This window comes from Juglans microcarpa x Juglans regia, chromosome 8D, assembly GCF_004785595.1.
Source record: "Juglans microcarpa x Juglans regia isolate MS1-56 chromosome 8D, Jm3101_v1.0, whole genome shotgun sequence".
Lineage (NCBI taxonomy): Eukaryota > Viridiplantae > Streptophyta > Magnoliopsida > Fagales > Juglandaceae > Juglans > Juglans microcarpa x Juglans regia.
Window position 1 is genome coordinate 18,073,938 of NC_054608.1, and position 20,424 is coordinate 18,094,361.

The following is a 20,424-nucleotide window of genomic DNA, read 5'->3' on the forward strand; positions in this document are numbered from 1 at the left end:
AGATTCCCAGATCTGCTGTTCACTTCACGATAACATTGATTACGTGAGGGTTTATTTTTTTTGTTGATTTTGAGTAAATTTTTTGTGTAGGAATATCAAGCATTAGAATGTATGGTTCTAAATGATTCTGTTAATATCCCAAACGATGAAAAAATGGAAATGGTACTACCTGTTAATATCTAATGTTAAACTTTTGTTAATATCCTAGACGATAAAAAAACGCTTTAATGCGATTTGGTTCATCATCTGTTAATAACCCAGACAAGCAGTGGAAATAGGAAATCTTGTCGACGAAGCCTTGCGGAAGTGATTTGTCACATGTGGTGAGAAGAGATCCAGATTTGAGCGGTGAGAAGAGAACGCAGGCTATGCAAGGATTTATGGAGAGATGGATTTATGAGATTTGGCTTGTGCGCCTTACGGAAGGGATTCAAGCTGGGTGGGAGAAAAGCGAACGCTGGGTGAAGGGGGAATGCAAGGGATGGGGGAAATGCATATTCTTGGTTTTAATTTTCAACCTTTTAAAAAAAAATCCACGTCACCTGGTGTGTGGAGGTTGAGCTACAGTACGGAAGTTGTATAGGACTCTTGGAGAAATATGTTACTCTTGTCATCCCACGTACGATTTGGTTTAGAGTCATTTCAAATCAGTTAATCATCATCCCAAAGAAATGTGGATTTTTCAGAGAACAGATACGTCTTAGCCCTGTATGTGTATCATTCCACAACTTTACTCGAGGTTTTGCATAGCACTACTTCAGGATAAGACAATAATCAACTACAGGTCAGGAAATGGCCATATCAAGCTAACACAGACTTAACATTTTGGACACCTATAAATCCATTCATCCAATCCCAGCGTTTGTAGAGAAGTTGTAATCCTACCTAGCCATGAAACATTGCCTGAAAATGGTAGCGCAGCACGGTGGGGACCCAAGGTAAATATGGAACATCGTTCCCTGCATTGGGGCCACTAAGGATTGGTAATTCCTTGTCAAAGCTCATTGAACAACTAATCATTGATAGAGGAAAATTATAACCATGATTGCATATGGAACTGTAAGCTGCACCATGCCAGACTATTACGTTTCGAATTTAAATAACTGCTCCTCAACCACAATCAAATAAACAGTTTAAAATAGATAGGTAAAAAGCCAATACAAAATATTGGAAAACAAGGTCCCGAACATTTAGAGCCTTGAATGCTACAAATGCAAACTACATAATCTATCCCTAACACTGCATTTCACGAATCAAACTCTGACAGTTTCATCTACTTCTTTACCGTCCCACACAGAGAGAGAGAGAGAGAGAGAGAGAGAGAGAGAGAGAGAGAGAGAGAGAGGGGGGGGGGAGAGAACTTTACCATCTATTATTTGGTGGTTTAACTTTGTAAATGCGAACAATCCAGTTAGATGTTGTAAAAGCCTCTTCCAGATATTCAAGTTTAATATCCTTGTTTCCAATTTCAACCCCCCTTGCACGATCATACCTGTTCAAAGAACAAAATTTAAAAAAAAAAAAAAAACACCAACAATTACGAAACAAATACTTTAAGAGTACAACAATGCCTCTAAACCACTAAGCAGAAACCAATACGAATAGGATGAGTGATGTAGGATAGAAATGAGAAAAGAAGTAGGATAACAACGGAAAGAGAAGGAGAGAAACCAGAAGATAAAGAGAGGGAGAAGAAAGCAAAGAGAAAGGGGTTGGAAGGAGGCAGCTGTAACGAGTGCTCAATTTTCAATTCAAAACCTACTATTCCAATGTTCCTTACAAGTTCTTAAATAGTAGGGCAATACAAATCCTAAATAAAACAAATAACACATTAATAAAATAACAATAATAGAATATGTCCTTAAATAGTAGGGTAATACAAACCCTAAATAAAATAGGTAAGACATTAATAAAATAGATAAAGCATTAATAGGAGATGTCCTCATCAACTCTCCCGGGGTGGAAAAAGCTCGACTCTGTCGAGTTGACAAGTCACACTAAGGCTACAATCAATCACCCAACCATAAGCTAAGTGGTTGAGCACCCTTCTTCTGACGGCCATAAACACGTGAGTGGAGGCCCGAGTCTGGTGTCCCTACCCACTTCTTCGAAACAGGTGGCTGGTGACCCGAGCAAAGGAAGATCTTGTTGGCTCGGATAAAGCTCCAATAAATCAAGATCAAGCTACTGGAGTCTCTCTCTGGGAATCCATGTAGAGTCAGAATCTAGTCGATCGACCCAACGAACAAGGAAACGTTGAACCTCTCCATCATTGGTCAACACAATCTGTTCATCTAGAATAGTAACAATTTTATCTTTGTGTGTTGTGATAGATGGTATTGGATTAGGAGTGACAAAAGGTTCAGGATCAGGGTCCACAGATGGAGGTAGAAAAGGATCACTAGAGGGATTGAAATGGCCTTTGTAAGCAACTAAGTCCTCAACATTGAAAGAAGAGTGGTAACCAAAATGTGATGGAAGATCAATGATATACGCATTTAGATCAACACGCTTTAAAATTTTAAAAGGACAAGCACTACGTGCCTGCAATTTGGAAGCGGATCCAGGTGGACGCCGTTCCGGTCTGATTCGGATCATAACATAATCCCCAACCTTAAATTCAACATATCGTTTACGCAAATCAACTCGAAGTTTATATGATGCATTACTGGCCTCAAGTTGTTTATTGATTTCAATATGCAAGTCATGAAGATGTTGAACAAATGCCTCAGCTGACATAGACATATTAGCATGTGGAGACATGGGAATAAGATCTAAGGGACTCATACCTATAGACCGATTCATAGAACTGTTATATGCAATCTGAGCTGTAGGGAGGATTAAATCCCAATTCTTAAGATTTTCCTAGACCAGACATCTTAATAAGTTGCCAAGATTACGGTTAACAACTTCAGTTTGACCATTTGTCTGAGGATGGTAAGCAGTGGAGAATTTCAATTTAGTGCCAACCATATGCCATAGGGTTATCCAAAAATGACTAGTGAAACGAACATCCCTATCTGATACAATAGTCTTAGGAAGACCGTACAACTTGACAATCTCATTAAAGTACAAGCTAGCGACCTTAGACGCATATGAAGTTTTGCTACACAGGATAAAGTGAGTCATTTTTGAGAAACAGTTCACTACAACAAAAATAGAATCATACTTCTTTGGAGTGTGTAGAAGTCCCAACACAAAATCCATACTGACATCTTGCCAAGGACAACTAGGGGCAGGAAGGGGTGTGTAGAGACCAGTATTCTGTCGCTTTTGTTTGGCCAATTGACAAGTGTTACAGGTGCTAACTATCTTAGCCATATCTTTCTTCAAGCTGGGCCAATAGAATTGATGTTCAATCTCTTCTATGGTCTTATCACGTCCAAAATGTCCAGCCAAGCCTCCGGCATGAATTTCCCAAACTATAAAGTCCCTAACTGAAGTCTAAGGGATGCACAACTTATTGGTTTTAAAAAGATAACCAGCCTCTAGACAGAAACCATCAGTGGTATCCGACTGCCCGTTTTGCAAAGCGAGAAAAGTATCCCTAAAATCAGGATAAGACTCATACTTTTTCTTAAGTCTTTCAAAACCTATGACCTTGACATTCATGATAGACAAAAGGAAGATGTGGCGGCTCAAGGCATCAGCTACTTGGTTCTCAACACCCTTCCTATGCTTCAATGCAAAATAATAAGCTTGCAAATATTCAACCCAACGGCCATGCCTAGAATTCAATCTTTTCTGGGAGTTAAGATAGCGAAAGGTCTCATGGTCCGAATAAAGAATAAACTCCTGGAGCAACAAATAATGGTGCCAATAGCGCAAAGCTTGCACAACCGCGTACAATTCCTTATCATAGGTAGGGTATCGTTGTTTGGCATCATTTAACTTCTCACTAAAATAAGCAATAGGGTGGCATTCCTATCTAAGAACTCCACCTATTCCTACCCCTGAGGCATCACACTCGACCTCAAAAACTTTGGAGAAGTTAGGAAGTCGCATGACAGGAGCTTCCGTCATTCGCTTCTTGACTAACTTAAAAGCCTTAGCTGCTTCCGATGTCCACTAAAATTCTCCCCTCTTCATGCACTCCATGATAGGAGCCATGATTGTGCTAAACCCCTTAATAAAACAACGATAAAAGGTAGCCAGACCATGAAAACTCCTGATGTCATGTATAGTTTTGGGCTCAGGCCAACCAACAATGGCCTGAATCTTTGTGGAGTAAGCAAATACTCCAGTAGAAGACACAATGAATCCTAGGAAGACAACTCGATCGGTGAAGAAAGAGCATTTCTTCACATTAGCATACAGATTTGTTTCACGAAGGGTGGAACAAACTTGTGTGAGATGATCTAGATGTTGTTCCTTAGTCTTACTGTAAACGAGAACGTCATCAAAGTAGACGACGAGGAACTTATCCATGAAAGGCTGAAGAGCTTGTGTCATCACTCTCATAAAAGTACTTGGGGCATTGGTTAGTCCAAAAGGCATGACCAACCACTCATAAAGGCCATCCTTCGTCTTGAAGGCAGTTTTCCACTCATCACCCTAGCGAATCCTAATTTGGTGATACCCACTCTTTAAATCAATCTTAGAAAATATTGTGGCACCAACCAACATATCCAACGTATCATCAAGCCTAGGGATGGGAAATTGATACTTCACTGTGATCCTATTAATGGCACGACTATCAATGCACATCCTCCAAGAACTATCTTTCTTAGGAGTCAAAAGGGCAGGAACTGCACAAGGACTTAAACTCTCACAGATAAAGCCTTTGTGAAGAAGTTCACCCATTTGCCTTTGGAGCTTAGCATGCTCAGTAGGATTCATCCTATAATGAGGCAAGTTTGGAAGGGACGCTCCTAAGACAAGATCTATGACATGTTGAATATCTCGTAGAGGGGGTAAGTGGTCAGGGAGGCCCTCAAGGAAGACATCCCGAAACTCCTAAAAAAATGACTGGGCCTCATTAAGGGCCACTATAGGAGACTCCAACGAAACCTCCATAACAACCGCAACAAATACAACAGAAGCACCCACGAGTGCACACTCAAACTCCGTAGAGTTAATGATATTTAGCCCTTTTCGTTCTACAATTTTCTTTGTTTGCTGTGAGCCAACAAGTTTTGGGGGTAAAGGGTTAAGATGAATCTTCTTTCCATTAAACACAAAGGAACATGAATTCGATCGACTATGGATGGTCACATCTAAGTCGAATAACCAAGGCCTGCCAAAAATGACATGACCGACATCCATAGGAATGACGTCACACCATATACGATCCTTATATTCTAGGATCTGGATAGGCACCAGACAACGCTCTTTCACAGCTATGGAAGAAGTATCAACCCAAGAGACACTATACGGCTGAGGTTGAGGCACAGGTTGCAACCCAAGACGGGACACAATAGCCACAGAAACCGCGTTAATGCAACTCCCACTATCCACAATGATTTTACAACCCTTATTATTGATTTTGATATAAGTATGAAAAATGGCATGACGACGCCAATCATCAGCACCTTTGGGTTGGGTAAGGGTACAACGTACAACACTTAATCGGGGTGTGTCAGGAGCAAGGGGCACAGAACCTAGATCCACAAGAAGGGTCCGGATGCAACCTAAGAAGGTATCCTCATCATCACCTAAATCATCAAACTCCTCGAACTTAGGCTCATAGACTTGATCTTCTACCGGTTCATCAACTATACCCTCATGTTCCTCAATGACTAGGGTTCGACTCGGACAATTGGAAGAAATGTGGCCAAAACCCTTACATTTGAAGCACTACAAGCAGGAGGAAATCTTGGGAATTTCAGGACCTTTACCCTTATTTTTCCATGCGGGAAACATTAGATGGTGGAGGCCCTAAGAGAGACTTAGGGGAAAGAGTGGGTGTTGGGGTGATGGGAAGGCAGTTGTCACTATGCCTTCCATACGGAGTCCTCATAACCGACTCATTGTCTCGAACTAAAGAGTAAGCGTGGTCAAGTGTAGCGACACCCCGAAGGACAAGCTCACGCCTAACCATTGGTCCAACAAATTACCCCTGTAAGATTGGGGCAAGTACTTCTCTTGAAGACGGCATTTCATTTCTTCCCAACTTCCAACAGGAGGCGAGGCGCATGACGCCTCTCAAGAAGATTCTCTACACTTTCTCAAAAGAGTTAGGCAGTGCCAGTTAATTTCAGACTAGCAAATTGAACTCTCCGATCCTCAGAGACTCTATACCAAGTAAAGAAACGATCCATATCCCTAATCCATTGAGTAAAAACTCGAGGATCTAGGCAACCATCAAAAGTAAGGGCCTCTAGCTTAATGTTTCTGAATAAGCGCTCTTCATGGCGAGTAGGAGACTGAGTACCCTAACGGTAATGGTCTCGTTCTCACTCAAGATCATAATCCCTACCCCCACGATCATGTCTGACATGTTGTCGATCTCCTCATCGACGACGATAGTGTCTATTATGGGACACTTCAGAGTTGTCAGACGAATGAGAGGGTTCCTCAAAATTGTTCAACCTAGCAGCTAGGTCCCTGTTCTCCTCACAAATAGCAGCCATCTCAGTTTGGACAGCCGCTAATTGAGTTTGTACATGTTGTTGGTTACTGGCTAGTTGAGCTAATTGTCGAGTGGGGGCATCAAATTGGGAAGGATCCATGGTAAAGGTACTGGAACTAGAGCTAACAAGACGATCACTACACAATTGCATGCAACGCAACACCAACTAAATGAAGTGCAACGAAGAAATCAATGAACAATAAGTGCAAGCCATGAAAAATATCAACTGAGCAAAATAATAATTTTTTTTTTTTTTGGGATTAAGTAAATCCAAAATACGGCAAACAAATAATGATGATATTTAAAGTAACAAAGCAATGGTCAAATGCTAATCGAACAAATCCAATCACACAGCAATGCTGATACTTTTGTTTTACGATTTTTTTTTTTTTTTTTGGAAGGACAATTAATGCAAAGATGAAAAGTAAAGGTTTCGGCTATGGAAGTGAGAATGGGAACACAAGAAATAGGAAGTAAAACAAAATCCAAGTGTTGAATAAATTTGGCCGTAGCAAATGCGGGTTTGGCTAAATTCACTATGGAAACAGCAACACATAGAAACAATTAATACATTTTTAAAATGAGCCGATAGTGTAAAACCAAAAAGAGATAGTAAAACTCCCTTTGCTTGTTGAGAACTGTGCACAGTCAGTGAAAGAAGTCACGCAAAAGGAAAAGCTTCTTGATGGTGTACCCGACTCCCTTTCTTTCCTTTTTTTTTTTTTTTTTTTGGCTGGCTTTATTTTGCTGCACCTACTGTCTCTGGCTATTTCTGCACTGGGAGTCACGCGAGAGAGACTGAAAGAGAGAGAGACGTCTGCTAGAGTGAGAAGAATTGGAGCTGAGATTTCGTGTTTCCGGCATCATCTGCCCTAGGTTTGGTGGTTTCGGTGAGGTCTGTGTTTTTTTTTTCCGCACTTGTTGTCTTTGGGTATTTCGGCACTGGGTGTTTTGGGAGAGGCACGGCAAAGAGCAGGAGCTATATCGGCCGCGCAACACAGATGGAGAGGCCGAGGGATGAGACGGAGGTAAAGGAGAGGTCGAGAGGCTTATCGGCAGTGTGCTCGGGAGGTGCGGCGTGTCTCAAAGGTCTGAGGTGCGACGGGACTCCATGCGGCAGAGGAGCCTGGGGAACGATCTCGGGGAAGACGAGAGGCAGATAGATCACGATTTGCCTTGGCGGCGAGGGGCGCCGTTGATTCCAATGGTCTCTATCGGTCGCGGCCCGAAATGTAGATAGAGAGAGAGCGTTTGCGGGAGGGTATCTGGATTTGCAGAAATGATGAACAATGTGGGTTCGATCTAATGTTTGAGAAAACAATAGAACTGGCTCTTGATACCAATATGATGTAGGATAGAAATGAGAAAAGAAGTAGGATAACAGTGGAAAGAGGAGAGAAACCAGAAGATAAAGAGAGGGAGAAGAAAGCAAAGAGAAAAGGGTTGGAAGGAGGCGGCTGTAACAAGCGCTCAATTTTCAATTCAAAACCTACCATTCCAATGTTCCTTACAAGTCCTTAAAATAGTAGGGCAATACAAATTCTAAATAAAACAAATAACACATTAATAAAATAACAATAATAGAAGATGTCCTTAAATAGTAGGGTAATACAAACCCTAAATAAAATAGATAAGACATTAATAAAATAGATAAAGCATTAATAGGAGATGTCCTCATCAATGAGACTGATGCACAGCATTGCACACAAGGGTTAAATGTTTCATGTGTGAATATTTTTTTGATAAGTAAACGGTAAAATTATATTAATACGAATGGGCATATAGCCCAAGTAGACAGGGGGTATACAAGAGATAACACCTATTTAGGAGGAAGAAATAGAAACAAGAAAATCAACGTGTGAATATTTAATTGTGTTTAAGGGACTTTTCAGGGGTAAATCCAGAATCAATACCATTTTGCCGTATGACATACCATTTACTGAGCAGTCGACTCATATTTTTTTAATATATTTCAATTGTCCCTAGTGATGTTGAGGATGAGGATGCAGGAAGTTTACAGTTTGCTTGAGTATTAGTGCTTATGGATCTCTTATTACCCAGTGCCATGTATTGTTAATATGTAGATTTCTTCTAACCCTTCAAGAAGGATGAGTTATGACTTAACATATGAATCAAGCCCTAGTCAAGTTTACACGAGCTAAGCTCAATCTATTGATGGTTCATTTACAATTGTATCCATAAATAATATATGTACCATGACAAGCAATCAACCCAAACACGTGCACAGCCTCCATGCCTTGCCTTCAAGTGATATGCAGAGCTTCTATCCCTTGCCTTCTAGCAATGTGCATCTACTTTATGTTTTGGCTTTGACTTTTTATTAATTTTAGTCTCTACTTCATTCATAAAGTAGCTCTTTGATTACTTACGTTATCCTTGTTTCACATGCACGTGACACAACAACCCTGCTATTATTAAAACTGGTGCATCGTGTGCTTCTGGTTAAAACACAAATGCATATCCATTTCCAGTTGAATGGAAGATAAACCTTTAACTTACCCAGGTGGTTTGCCATATTCTGTTGTCAACTCTCCAAATCGATAATAAGACAATTTGTACCTGAAGACCAAAAGAGATTAAAGAGACATAAATAAACAAATAAAACTATCATGTACCAGTTTTTTTTTTATAAATTATAATGCCCTATGAGAGAAAAAGAGAGAGTTTATGGACTGAAGGTGGAACGGCTATATTATCGTATGCAAAGATAGTTCAGTAACATATTATCAGCGGACTTCAAGACAAAACAAATGCATTTCTCACTAGCAATACAAGATACACAATTTGGAGGGAGTGTCATGTATCAGGCTCACAATTTCGAGAAGGGTATTGGCTAGTATTAATCATAGAAATGGAGACATTATAGAGCTCACATATACACATACAATAACCTGTTCGAATAAATTATTAAATAGCATTTCACTAAGGATGGATGCTGTTATTGACAACACACAATTCTAGCTAAATATTTTCACACCCCACCATGAAGGTCTTGCCTCAACCCTGCATGGGGGAGTGGGGTGGTCTCATACTCAAACAACCGCATGTATCATTGTAGCAATGCAACAAAACTTACATGAGACAGTTCAACATCTTGGGAGCGGCCCCTTTGTCAACACGGTACTCGCCATTAACAAGATAATCGGGCTCTTTTATTACAGGGAAGACCCCACCTCCGATTCTCACCATCCACAAAAATCTGGAATATATAAATATTATAACCAAGTAGCAGTGATATATTTGTACGACAGAACCAATATAAACAAAAGGGCATCAAAGTAGCATTATATGTACTTTATACTCAATAGATTAACAGGACACAGTTCTAGTGTCCACTTAATTACAAACCAAAAATTGTTTAGCAAATTAGCATAGCCCAAAGATGCAAAGTTATGATAAGCATGTCAGCCATAAACATGGTATTTGCTATGCACAGCTGCAACCTATTTCATGAGACAGACAGACCAAGTAGTCCAGAAGTTATTTGATTACTTTTTGCAAGATTATTCAACTTTTGTGAAAAGAGTCAAACCAGTATGCCACAATTGGTTGATACACAACCCACATAAAATATAACCACTCTTAATAGTCAACATGACTTGGCTCAAAAACAAAAGGCCAAAAAAAGGGGGCTGCTGGGGCATTGTCTGACTTGCTTACAACAAAAGCTGACGGACTAGTTATGCATCTTCTATGATCTAGTCAAATTTACAAAAAAAAAATAAAAATGGACACATGCATGCAGGCGTGCACACAACCACACACGTGCGCAACACACAAACACATCACTTGCTTCGAGAAATCATCCAAAGTGTACAGGGTGTTTTTCAAATTGGCCTTACTTGTTAATATCATCGGAAGAGTAGCCAGTAACCCCTCCAAAGACAACTAATACATAATCCACATCAAGTGACCTCATAATTTCATATGCCTCATTTTCATATGATGACATTGCACGTCCAACAGTAGCAATGTGTGTATTGTTCCAGGTGTTATTATCAACTATAACTGTTCTGTTTCCCATAGCAGTTATCTGGTATCCATAATCCCACCATGACATCACCTTAGCATCTGGAGGAGTATTCTTCCGCAGCCAAAAGTATGCCTCACGATAATCATCAAAGATGACCCTGTTGCCATGGGCACCCCTAGCAGCCAAGACAATTGAGGGAGACGAGTATGCCTCTGATGTTACCCAGGTACAGTGTGTTGCATACTTACTGAGCAAGTAAAAGGCACCGAGAAGTAAGGCAATAGCACCATTTCTTTGGAAAGGCTGGGATTGATCAAGTGAAGCCTATTTGTGAAGGAAAAGTAAGCAACAGTAATTTTTAATTTACAGAAAACATAATCAAAAGGATATCGTCACATAATGTTGGTAGCAAGAAACACAATCCAACTACAAGCAAATACCTACTCGAAGAACCTAAACACTTGTTTTGGTTTTTTTTCTTAAAGTTAATGTAATATTTCGTGTTCTTCCAATATAGGGTTTCGACCAACCCACTTTTAAATGCTCAGACTCTTTCCAAATTTCAACCCAAATTGAAATGGGGTTCGTAATGTATAATAAGTACTTTAGACACACACTAGTGGCATTAAAATAGATATTTTAGAAACTGTAAAAACCATGAGCTAATAAAAAGCTAAATTAAAAAAAAAAATCCTACCACAAAGGGAATAATCGCATTGTTACTAATTGGAGGATGATCCATTTATGTTTGATGTGGTGTGGAAAGAAATGGGTGGTGCTTTGAAGATAGAAAAGGTTCAATGGGAGAACTTAGAGAGTTTTTCTTTAGTACTTTGTGTATTTGGGCGAAAGCTCTTGTATTGAATGGAGACATTTTTCCTGATTTGCTTTTAGCCTATTCTTGTTCCTAGCTTGTATATAGGTGTTTCCTTTTATATACTTCCTGTGTAGTTGGGCTATGTCTATTTATCAGTCAATAAAATTTCTTATTACTTATCAAAAAAAAAAAAATCCAAACAATAACTAAAAGATTATGTTTCACATCAAGATATCAACATTGACAATATAAACTAATTCTCAGCTTGCCATCAATATAAACAACCTTAAAACTCTCTATATTATACATTCAAATTGACTTTATTCCAGCTACTTGTACACTCCTAGTGTTGTAACAACCTAGCCCAATAATTATAAGGTTAGAATATTGATAATTTTTTGGGCCTAATTATATTTAATGGGACATATTGGATAAGTCCGCGAGCGATAAATTATTGATGTTAATTAGGAGTTTTAATTAGGTTCAAAAACTCAGTTAAATCCCATTTGTTATTTATTGAACGAGTTAGACTCCTTTTAAAATTTAAAGATCGGCCATTAGAAATTTATTTTAATTTAAAATTATCACTAATTGAAGTCCTCTACGCATTCTCAGTCACTGTCAATCCTACATTGAATGAACTACTAGATCATGTTTTTTAGATTCAAACTCTCTTCTTGAATGATCACGACCGAGTCCAACTCGAACTTGAACTCGTCAGCATCCTCTCAAATCTCTCTATAAATATCTCCCTTCTGTGTGTTATTTGGAAAAAACCAAGAACCTCCGTAAGTGCAGCGGCCGAACCCAAGAAACCCAGTCTAGCACCATGCGTGTCCAACGTTCACCACGCCAATAGCCAACTATCTCACTCCTTTCACAACATCTCTCACGTTTTCTCTCTCATTCTAGTTCATGTGATTGATTTCACGCCAAAAATATTGAATTAACGTTGCAAGGTAAGTAGCATGATCATACCCTTACACATATATACAGTAAACGACAGGTCTTTTATAAAAGTATTATGCATGTACGCCCTCCATTGGAAGCCTCTTTTTATGTATCCAAGTCATGATTAATTTATAAATATCATGATTTTATGTATTAGTTTTGTGTTAGTTGCAAGACATGCATCAAATATTTTATGAAAATCCATGATTTATATGAAGATTTATGCATTAAATTAGTTATGAAAATTCATGATTTTATGAAAGGAGTTATGCATCAAAAGATTTATGAAAACTCATGATTTTATGTGAGGAAGCATGTATCACGAAATTTTCTAAAAGAATTCGATTTCATTTGAAATCTATGATATGACAAGTATGCAAGTATAATTATAATGAAGTATGAATGATAAGATACGTAACGGCCTATGTTATGATATGAAGATGATACCATATACTATAGGCATATTGCATTGCCAGGTTGTACATGCTAGTAGTACACCTAGTGTCTTCCTTATGTATGGATTCCACAACCCGCGGCCACGGCAGGAATCGGAATCTACTTAGAGCTTGTTTGGGGAATGAAATGAGATGAGAATTTTATAAAAGTAATAAAATAGTTTGTGAATAGTAGGGAGATAGTTTGAGTTGAGTAATTTTTGGGTTTTGGGAAAGGAGAGAAAAAATTGTATAAAAAATATTTTTTTATAAGAAAAAAAGTTGAATAAAAAATATTATAAAGTTAAAATATTGTTAAAATATAGTTTTATAACATTAATTTTGTTTGGAGATTTGAAAAAGTTAAATTATTTTTTATTTTTTGTTTGAAAATTTAGAAAAGTTGTAATGATTAATTTGAAAAAGTTATAACGATTAGTCTGAAAATTTTATATTTGAATTATATTTGGAAATGATATGATATGAGATGAGATGAGAATTTGGAATGAGATCTATTTCCAAACAAGCCCTTAGATTCGCTAACCCTTACTCAAGGGGTCAACAGTGGGTATCGGCCTATGACAAGTGAAAGACAAGTTCATATTCGTGATATTTACACATGTATTTATGAGTATGCATATTTTTCAAGAAGCCTTATGTTTATTATATTTACTGTATAATGTGTTTCATAAAGAGTTAAAAATGCATAATTAAGTTGCTTAAGTGAGTGATTTATTTCATCAAATAAGAGTTGAGCACTTAATTATACATCAAATCCTAGTACTGGATGCCAAATTAAATAATGCCAATACTTTGCACACAAAAGTTCCATATTTGCCCTTAAAATGATAAACACTTATATTATGCTTATAGGCTGCAGGGCATTTTTGGAAAGAAAAAAGAAAAGAGTCATGCCGCATGGAGAGACTTGTTTCATTTCCTCACGCTTCAGCCGTCATTTCCTTGGGGAATAAAGGAGCAGGGCATTCTTGGAAGGAGGAGGAAAAGCCTCAATAGCTAAGTCAGAGGCTATGGAGGAGATGTGGGACATGAACCAAGTGGGAGAAAGTCAGTTATGGGGTTAGTGGATGCCAAGGGACGTGAGCAACATGAGAAGCAGAGTACAGGCGGAGATAAAAAAGGAGTAATTACGCTGGAATTAGAAGTGGTACCTAGGAGAGAACAGACATGAAATTGGGGCTAGAAGAGAAAAGCAGAGCACGTCCTTGGGCATATACATGGATTGCGGCTGAAGTGGAGAGGATGGTCCCTGGGACTAAAAAGAGAGAAATCGCGGAGAGGGCTTTAGGGGCTTGGGGACGTGAATTACAGAAGGAAAAAAAAAAAATTGCGGCCAGACCACTAGAAATTTTTCCTCTGTGAGCTATGGCTCTTTGCCTGATTATTTTAATTTTTGAAAAGAGGATGCAAGGCTAACTGTGTATCTTGAGTTGCGAGATGGGATTTGATTTGTTTTGGGTTTTAGTTTAATGAAATTGCTATTGGTTTAGACGTTATTTTTACTCTATTGCAAGCCTGAAATTGATTTTAAACTAGATAGAAGCTCTTGTTCTTGCTTTGTTGTAGACATAAGGCACAACAAAAGCTTGAAAATTTATCAAGGCTCTTTTCAGTTAGATGTTATAATCGGTTTGGCTGGCAATGCAGTGAGGATTTTTTTTAAGATATGGTGCAAATCTGAACATGAACTCTCCATCTTCCGATTATAAATTCCTAGACTAGATTGATAGTTGAAAAAATTAACTAAGAACCGAATCAAAAAGAGACCCATCCGCAGCTCAAGTGTTTGATAAATTGCTTCTTAGAGTTTCTTTTCTTTTGAAATCTTAAGTATTTTCTGACTTCATTTTGCTACATTTAGTTTCATACTTTGTTTATCTTATTTTCAAGGTTCTTTACATGTTAAGTACTAAGAATGGACTAGATACTTCATCACTTAGATTTGGACTCAAATGTAGATATGCTTATAGCTTGCTTTTGTAATTAGATTACATAAATCCTTACATATACTCTGTATTTGCATAACCATAAAAAGTTCAAAAAGAATTCACACAACACCCCCTTCCCTTTCTTTATACTTAAATCATAAGACTTAGCATTTTTAAAGTTGTTTTAATACCCTTTTGTCCCTATGGAATACGATTCCGGAATTATCCTTGATACAACTTGGCACTTTTACACTTGGAAGAACACATTTGGAACCATGTCAGTGTTGCTTATTGAGTATTCGACTCATTTTTTTATGTTTTTATGTTTTAAGCTCCCCAGGTGAGGATTTTTATGAGGATGGAGCTGCAGGACAGGACTTGGCCCAGGGAGACGAGGCAGAGGCCTAGATAGTTTATGTTATGCTAGTTTTATGATATCCAGTTTAATAAATTATTTTGATAAGCACATGAGACCTTATTGATTTTAAATAAGTGCTTCCGTAGACTCTCGTTAACAAGGAATAGTTTTTAAATCAAGTTTAATAGCACACCAATTCTCTGAAAATTCTAAAAATGACTTTATTGGGAACAAGGTTGATGGACACTAAGGTGGATCTTAAAGATCCTTTGCCAGCTTCAAATGGGGCAATCACAAGATCGAGAGCTAAGAAATGTAGGGAAGCAATGCAAGAATTGGTGCAATCCACTTGGGACAAGTTTAGCAAGAGCCGAATATTCAAAATGGGTTTGAGAGAAGGAGATTTAGTGATCATCCACGTGATACAAGCTATGAAAGAGTGCAACATAAATTAGGGCCTATTATTATGTTTATGTGATTGAAGGCCTTGAACTTGTTTATTTCATTAAAATGGCTTATTTTATTAGTTAGAGGAATTAGTCTAGAATAATCGGGCTTGAGGATGTTTAACCCACATATGTTTTATTTTTTTGAACTAGGGATTCAAGAAGTTACTATAGCCGAGTTATTGTAGCCGTGACACTATTCATTCAGGGATATTTTTGGAAGAAAAGGCTTTATTTTGGCTAGAATTTTAATTAAGTTTTGGTTTAAGTACTCTTTGTAGCCTCATTTTAATGAGTTTATAAAATTTAATGAATTTATTCATTGTAAGTTGAGTTTATCTCCTCTTGTTCTTGAATAAACTTTTAAACTTATCAAAGGCAAATCACAACTTTTGTGGTGTTCTTCCTTATAATTTAGGTTCTTGAGACAGGTTCTTTAACAGGTCTAGATTTTCATATAATCTAGGTTCTTGAAACAAGTTCCTCAACGGGTCTAAATTTTCCTTTGGCTTGATTTGACTTTCTTAGATGAGTTTTCAAATTGATTGTGGGTTCAAGGGATTCCATTCACAAGGGTTCATTTCAGAGGTGTTACAAGTGTAGCACCTACGTAACACCATTGACATTGGCTAATGTTGATGTGCCTTTTTTTATTGGAAAGTAAGAACTTTAGTAATAAGAAAAGTAGACATAGCTAAGTACACGGGACAATATATGCCTATTATGTCAATCATAAAAAATAATAATAATGATAAAAATAACCTTGACTACTTGCCACGTAAGCTGAGTTACACGTGTTACACTTAAGGTGTTACAACTTTTTCTTAAATTATTATGTACAGGATGAAGTTAATCAATTAGTCAAATTAAACAGCACTTGAATGCTAGCGTGTGGCAAAGAAGGGAGGAGAGAGCCTAAAATCACTACACCACCGATGTTTACTAGGCAGAGCACTAATACCTAATCCAATTAAAGATTCAAAAGAAGCTTGATCATATCAACTAAAAGGACTATAGTGAACAGAGTTCCTAAAACAAACATCAAATGTATGCAACCTTTACCACCTCAGTCAACGCTCAGGGGCATATGCACTTATTAACTTCATGAATTTGCTTGCTTTTAACTAAAGAACTAAGTCTGTATCCACATTCACTAAACTGGAAAGTAAACTCATCGTATAGGTAAACAAAGGAGTTCAACTAAGACAAAGCTGTTGGCATTGTTGAACAACTGAGATTCCAAAGCATGTGATAAAAGCAGTGCTCCCTTAAATTAGCTAGAATAAAAGGCCGAACTTATTTTATAATGGAGATGAACTCACCTTAGAAGATCCCTTCGAGCTACTGCTTCCCCTCACAAACCCAGTCTGGGTGACCTTATTCTTGGCCCTTGCTACCAGAGTCAAATTCTTTATAGTTGCAGAAACAGCAATGGCACTTATAAGACATACTGCAGGTGTAGCAACAAGAATCAATCGTACCATGACACCGGCAAAATACATGCTTGTGAGACCATACATAACTATAAAAATTGTGGCATCTGACAACCGCTTGAAGCAAAAATAGAGACCCGCAGGAAAAAGGAAAAGCAAGATATGAAAATCAAACATGAAAGATGACCAAGCGGTTGGTTGATGCTCTGAGACGGAAGCAATAATTGGAATATGATCCTTTGCATATGTTGGATCAAGCAATGAGTAAAACCGGCCAGTCCATGGAGAGATATAACCAGATGCCGTGCCTACTCCAAGAGCAATAGCAGCAACACCTATTGCAGTGGTCACAGTGATCCTCAAAAAGGCTTGAAATAATTTTGTGTCACTTAGTAAGTGTTTAACCCAATCTAAGAAGAAGAATACCTGCAGAAACAGTGCAATTTAGTGCCAAAACAGACATGCGCACAGAGATTATCACTTCTTGTTTTATATAAGTAAGGCTTATCACTGAGACCAATGGATTCGATAAAACAGCATTATAGCATTATTTACGATTGGCAGCATAGCTACTCTAGCGGCAGTGCACAATATATTGAAATCAAAATCATACAAGTATGAAAACAGACTGTAGTTAATATGGTGATTCCTTTTTCGTTTTTAATAATAAGGGAAGTAAAGTGAAACGAAAAGGCTCCCCCGACTGAACATGCTGAAAAAAGTAGACAAAACGAAACCTGCAACAAGAAGAACACTCCCATGGCAGCCATATGCTCCCCAGACTGAACATGCTGAAACCCCACAAACCGAATCTGCATAGCAAGCAGCATTCCCAACACATACATAGAATTGTAGGCCACGTACAACCTCATGGAATATCTGCCCGTGATCAAAAGCACCAGCACATAAAGCGGAATCAAATTGATTATAAATACATAGCCACCCCACGCCGAAACCATATAAAAGTAGCCAAAAGCCGACGCCAAAGCCCACGCCAACGATCCCGTATTCACGGCCTTCACAAACAAGTAAAACGTGAGCAACAACGCGAATATCGCCACGCCCTCGTTATCGTAAGACCCCGCCACCGATCTGGATATATAACCAGGGCAAATTGCAATCAGTGCCGCTGCAACAAGCCCCGCGCCCGAATCCCAAACCTCTTTGCCGAAGAAATACGCCACCAGAGTAGTGTTGGAAGCGAAAAATGGTGCCGTCAAGACGCAGACCTCGCGGATATGGATGGCGAAGCGGAGGAAGCGGAGGAGCCAGTAGATGATGGCGGCGGTAACCATGAGACCAGGGTAGAGGGTCCCGCCGATGATGCGGCCGAGGGGGTACCAGCTCTCGGAGTCGAACCAGTTCCAGAATTCGTAGAAGCCCTTTTCGGTGAGGAAGAGGGTTGTGCGGTAATTGAAGTAGGGGTCAAACTCGTGGATCATGGACTCGTAGCGGAGGACGCTGAAGAGGCGGGTTATGAAGGCCAGGACGTAGACGAGGCAAAGGATCGACACTCGGATCAGGAGCTCCTGCTGTTTGGTTTTCAGTTTTAGAGTTTTGAGCGAGAGGTTCGGGATTAGATCTGATTTCTTCAGGGGGCTTTGCATTGCAGCTGGGATACTCTGGTTCGATCCGGATTTTACAGATCCGTTTACGGGTTCGGCTCTCCCAACCATGTTTGGTACAAAAGAAAACGAGAGGGGTTTAGTTTAGGAAGATACAAAAGTTGGGGTTTAAAGCAGCAGATTTTCCATGGAGATTTTCTCGGGAAAAAGGGGAATTAATGGACAGTAGAGTAGAAGATCCCAACAGTGGGAAAGAAGAAATGTGATGTCCACTTCCTTGTTCAACCTCAAGTCGATGTCAAGAAGAGAGAAAAAAAAATGAGTTCTTCTATATGGCTGCCTACACAGCACACTTTAGGTGGAATTTCATCTTCTTTTTTTTTTTTTTTTTTTTTTGTTCTTCTTTCTAATTACCAAAACGTGCGTTTTGGTGAGATTGTAAAAAGCTTTCCAGCACCCGCCCCCTCCATTCGTCCATTCGCCCTCTCCTTTCCGGCGCGCCAGCAACCTTCTAGAAGTTATTTTTTTTTCTATAACAAGTACACAATTTTATTCTACAATAACTAGCTAGAACTAATTGAAAGTGGACGTTAGTTTCCTCCAAAGTTTCTAGCCAGAGCTTGAGATGTTTCCACCTCCAATTTCTATCCTCTCTGTTGTTTGTGTCTCTATTACCCATCTATTACTTTTCTGAATTTTTGTGTAAATGAACTGAAAGTGTTAAATGAAAATATAGACTCTCTTGTTCCTACCCTTAATTTTTTTTTCTATTACATTAAAATAGTATCTTTAGACTTTAATGAATGAATATTTGATTTTTATTAAGTCGTGAAAGGATATCTATTTTTTAGCAAGAGGGAGAGAAAAATAAATATATAAAAATAGGATAATAAATTTTAAGGAATAAAGATTGAATAACAATTTTTTTAACAAAACTGTGTTTTTGCACTAATTTATATAAATAGTTCTACATTTGGATTAACTCATTCTATACAAATGCAGGCAATGATGATTTTGTTATATATCTAGAACTCCAAAAAAATAGACAAATTTAATGTTTTTCATCTTAAATTTTTCATCTTTCGGGTAAGAAATCATCTTGGTCTTATTTTGTATCCATATATCTCACATACTCCTTACAATTAAGAGATCTTGAATTTGTGTATGTGTCATTCTTAGTTGTAATAGCTTGATGGGCGAAGAGGAAGATGATAGGCCATCCAAGCCTTCTACATCGATTTCACCGACCCAAGTATGGTGCACATTGTTCATTTCGATATCTCAAAATGTCTGGTATTTCTATTTAATTAACATATTTTTTATTGTTGTATTATAGGGCTATCATGGTCCCGTAAATCCATATTGCCTGACATATTTCATGGCACTAAATACATATTTAAATCCATATCCGTATCATTGGAGTAGCCAGGTAGATGCCTTCTTTTATTTTGATTTTTTTAAATTTCGTATATGAATTTAATGCTTTCTAACACAAGGCCTAATTGCAGCATCCATCGATGCCACCTGTTGGACTGACTATGCCATACCCTCCGTTGAGTAATCCGGAAGAGTTGAGAAGATTTCAAGAAACTAGCCAGGTAGATGTTCTTTTTAATTTTATTTTTCAATTTTTCGTATGTGCATTCTAACACAAGGTCTAATTGCAGCATCCCGTGATGCCATAACCTCATTTGAGTAATCTAGATGAGTTAAAAAGATTTCAAGAGACTAGCCAGGTACGTCTTTTTTAATTTTTTTTTTAATTTTTCGTATGTGCATTGAGGCATTCTAACACTATCAAAACTTGCAGCAACCATATTTGCCAACTGTTGGACTGACTATGCCATACCCTCCGTTGAGTAGTCCGGAGGTGTTGAGAAGATTTCAAGAGAGTAGCCAGGTACAT

At 38.3% G+C, this 20,424-nt stretch overlaps 1 protein-coding gene and 1 long non-coding RNA gene across 3 annotated transcripts; one reads left to right on the forward strand and one right to left on the reverse strand.

The window, feature by feature from the left end:
* Window positions 1-650: 650 nt before the first annotated feature.
* On the reverse strand, window positions 651-18,831 carry LOC121241992 (dolichyl-diphosphooligosaccharide--protein glycosyltransferase subunit STT3B-like). Of its 2 annotated transcripts, none has more exons than XM_041139862.1 (7): window positions 17,691-18,831; window positions 16,843-17,379; window positions 10,435-10,889; window positions 9,669-9,791; window positions 9,092-9,151; window positions 1,367-1,492; window positions 651-959 (listed from the first exon to the last, which is right to left on the reverse strand). In XM_041139862.1, the coding sequence occupies exons 1-7, from the start codon at window positions 18,627-18,629 to the stop codon at window positions 818-820; spliced, it is 2,382 nt and encodes a 793-aa protein (XP_040995796.1). In that variant the 5' UTR covers window positions 18,630-18,831; the 3' UTR covers window positions 651-817. The 2 variants fall into 2 exon arrangements, with proteins under 2 accessions (XP_040995796.1, XP_040995797.1); XM_041139863.1 differs by having other exon boundaries at window positions 651-970.
* Window positions 18,832-19,063: 232 nt separating this feature from the next.
* LOC121241994 lies at window positions 19,064-20,424 on the forward strand. The gene is made up of 4 exons (XR_005935868.1): window positions 19,064-19,947; window positions 20,027-20,116; window positions 20,186-20,254; window positions 20,329-20,424. It is a non-coding gene; the product is annotated as an uncharacterized LOC121241994 (long non-coding RNA).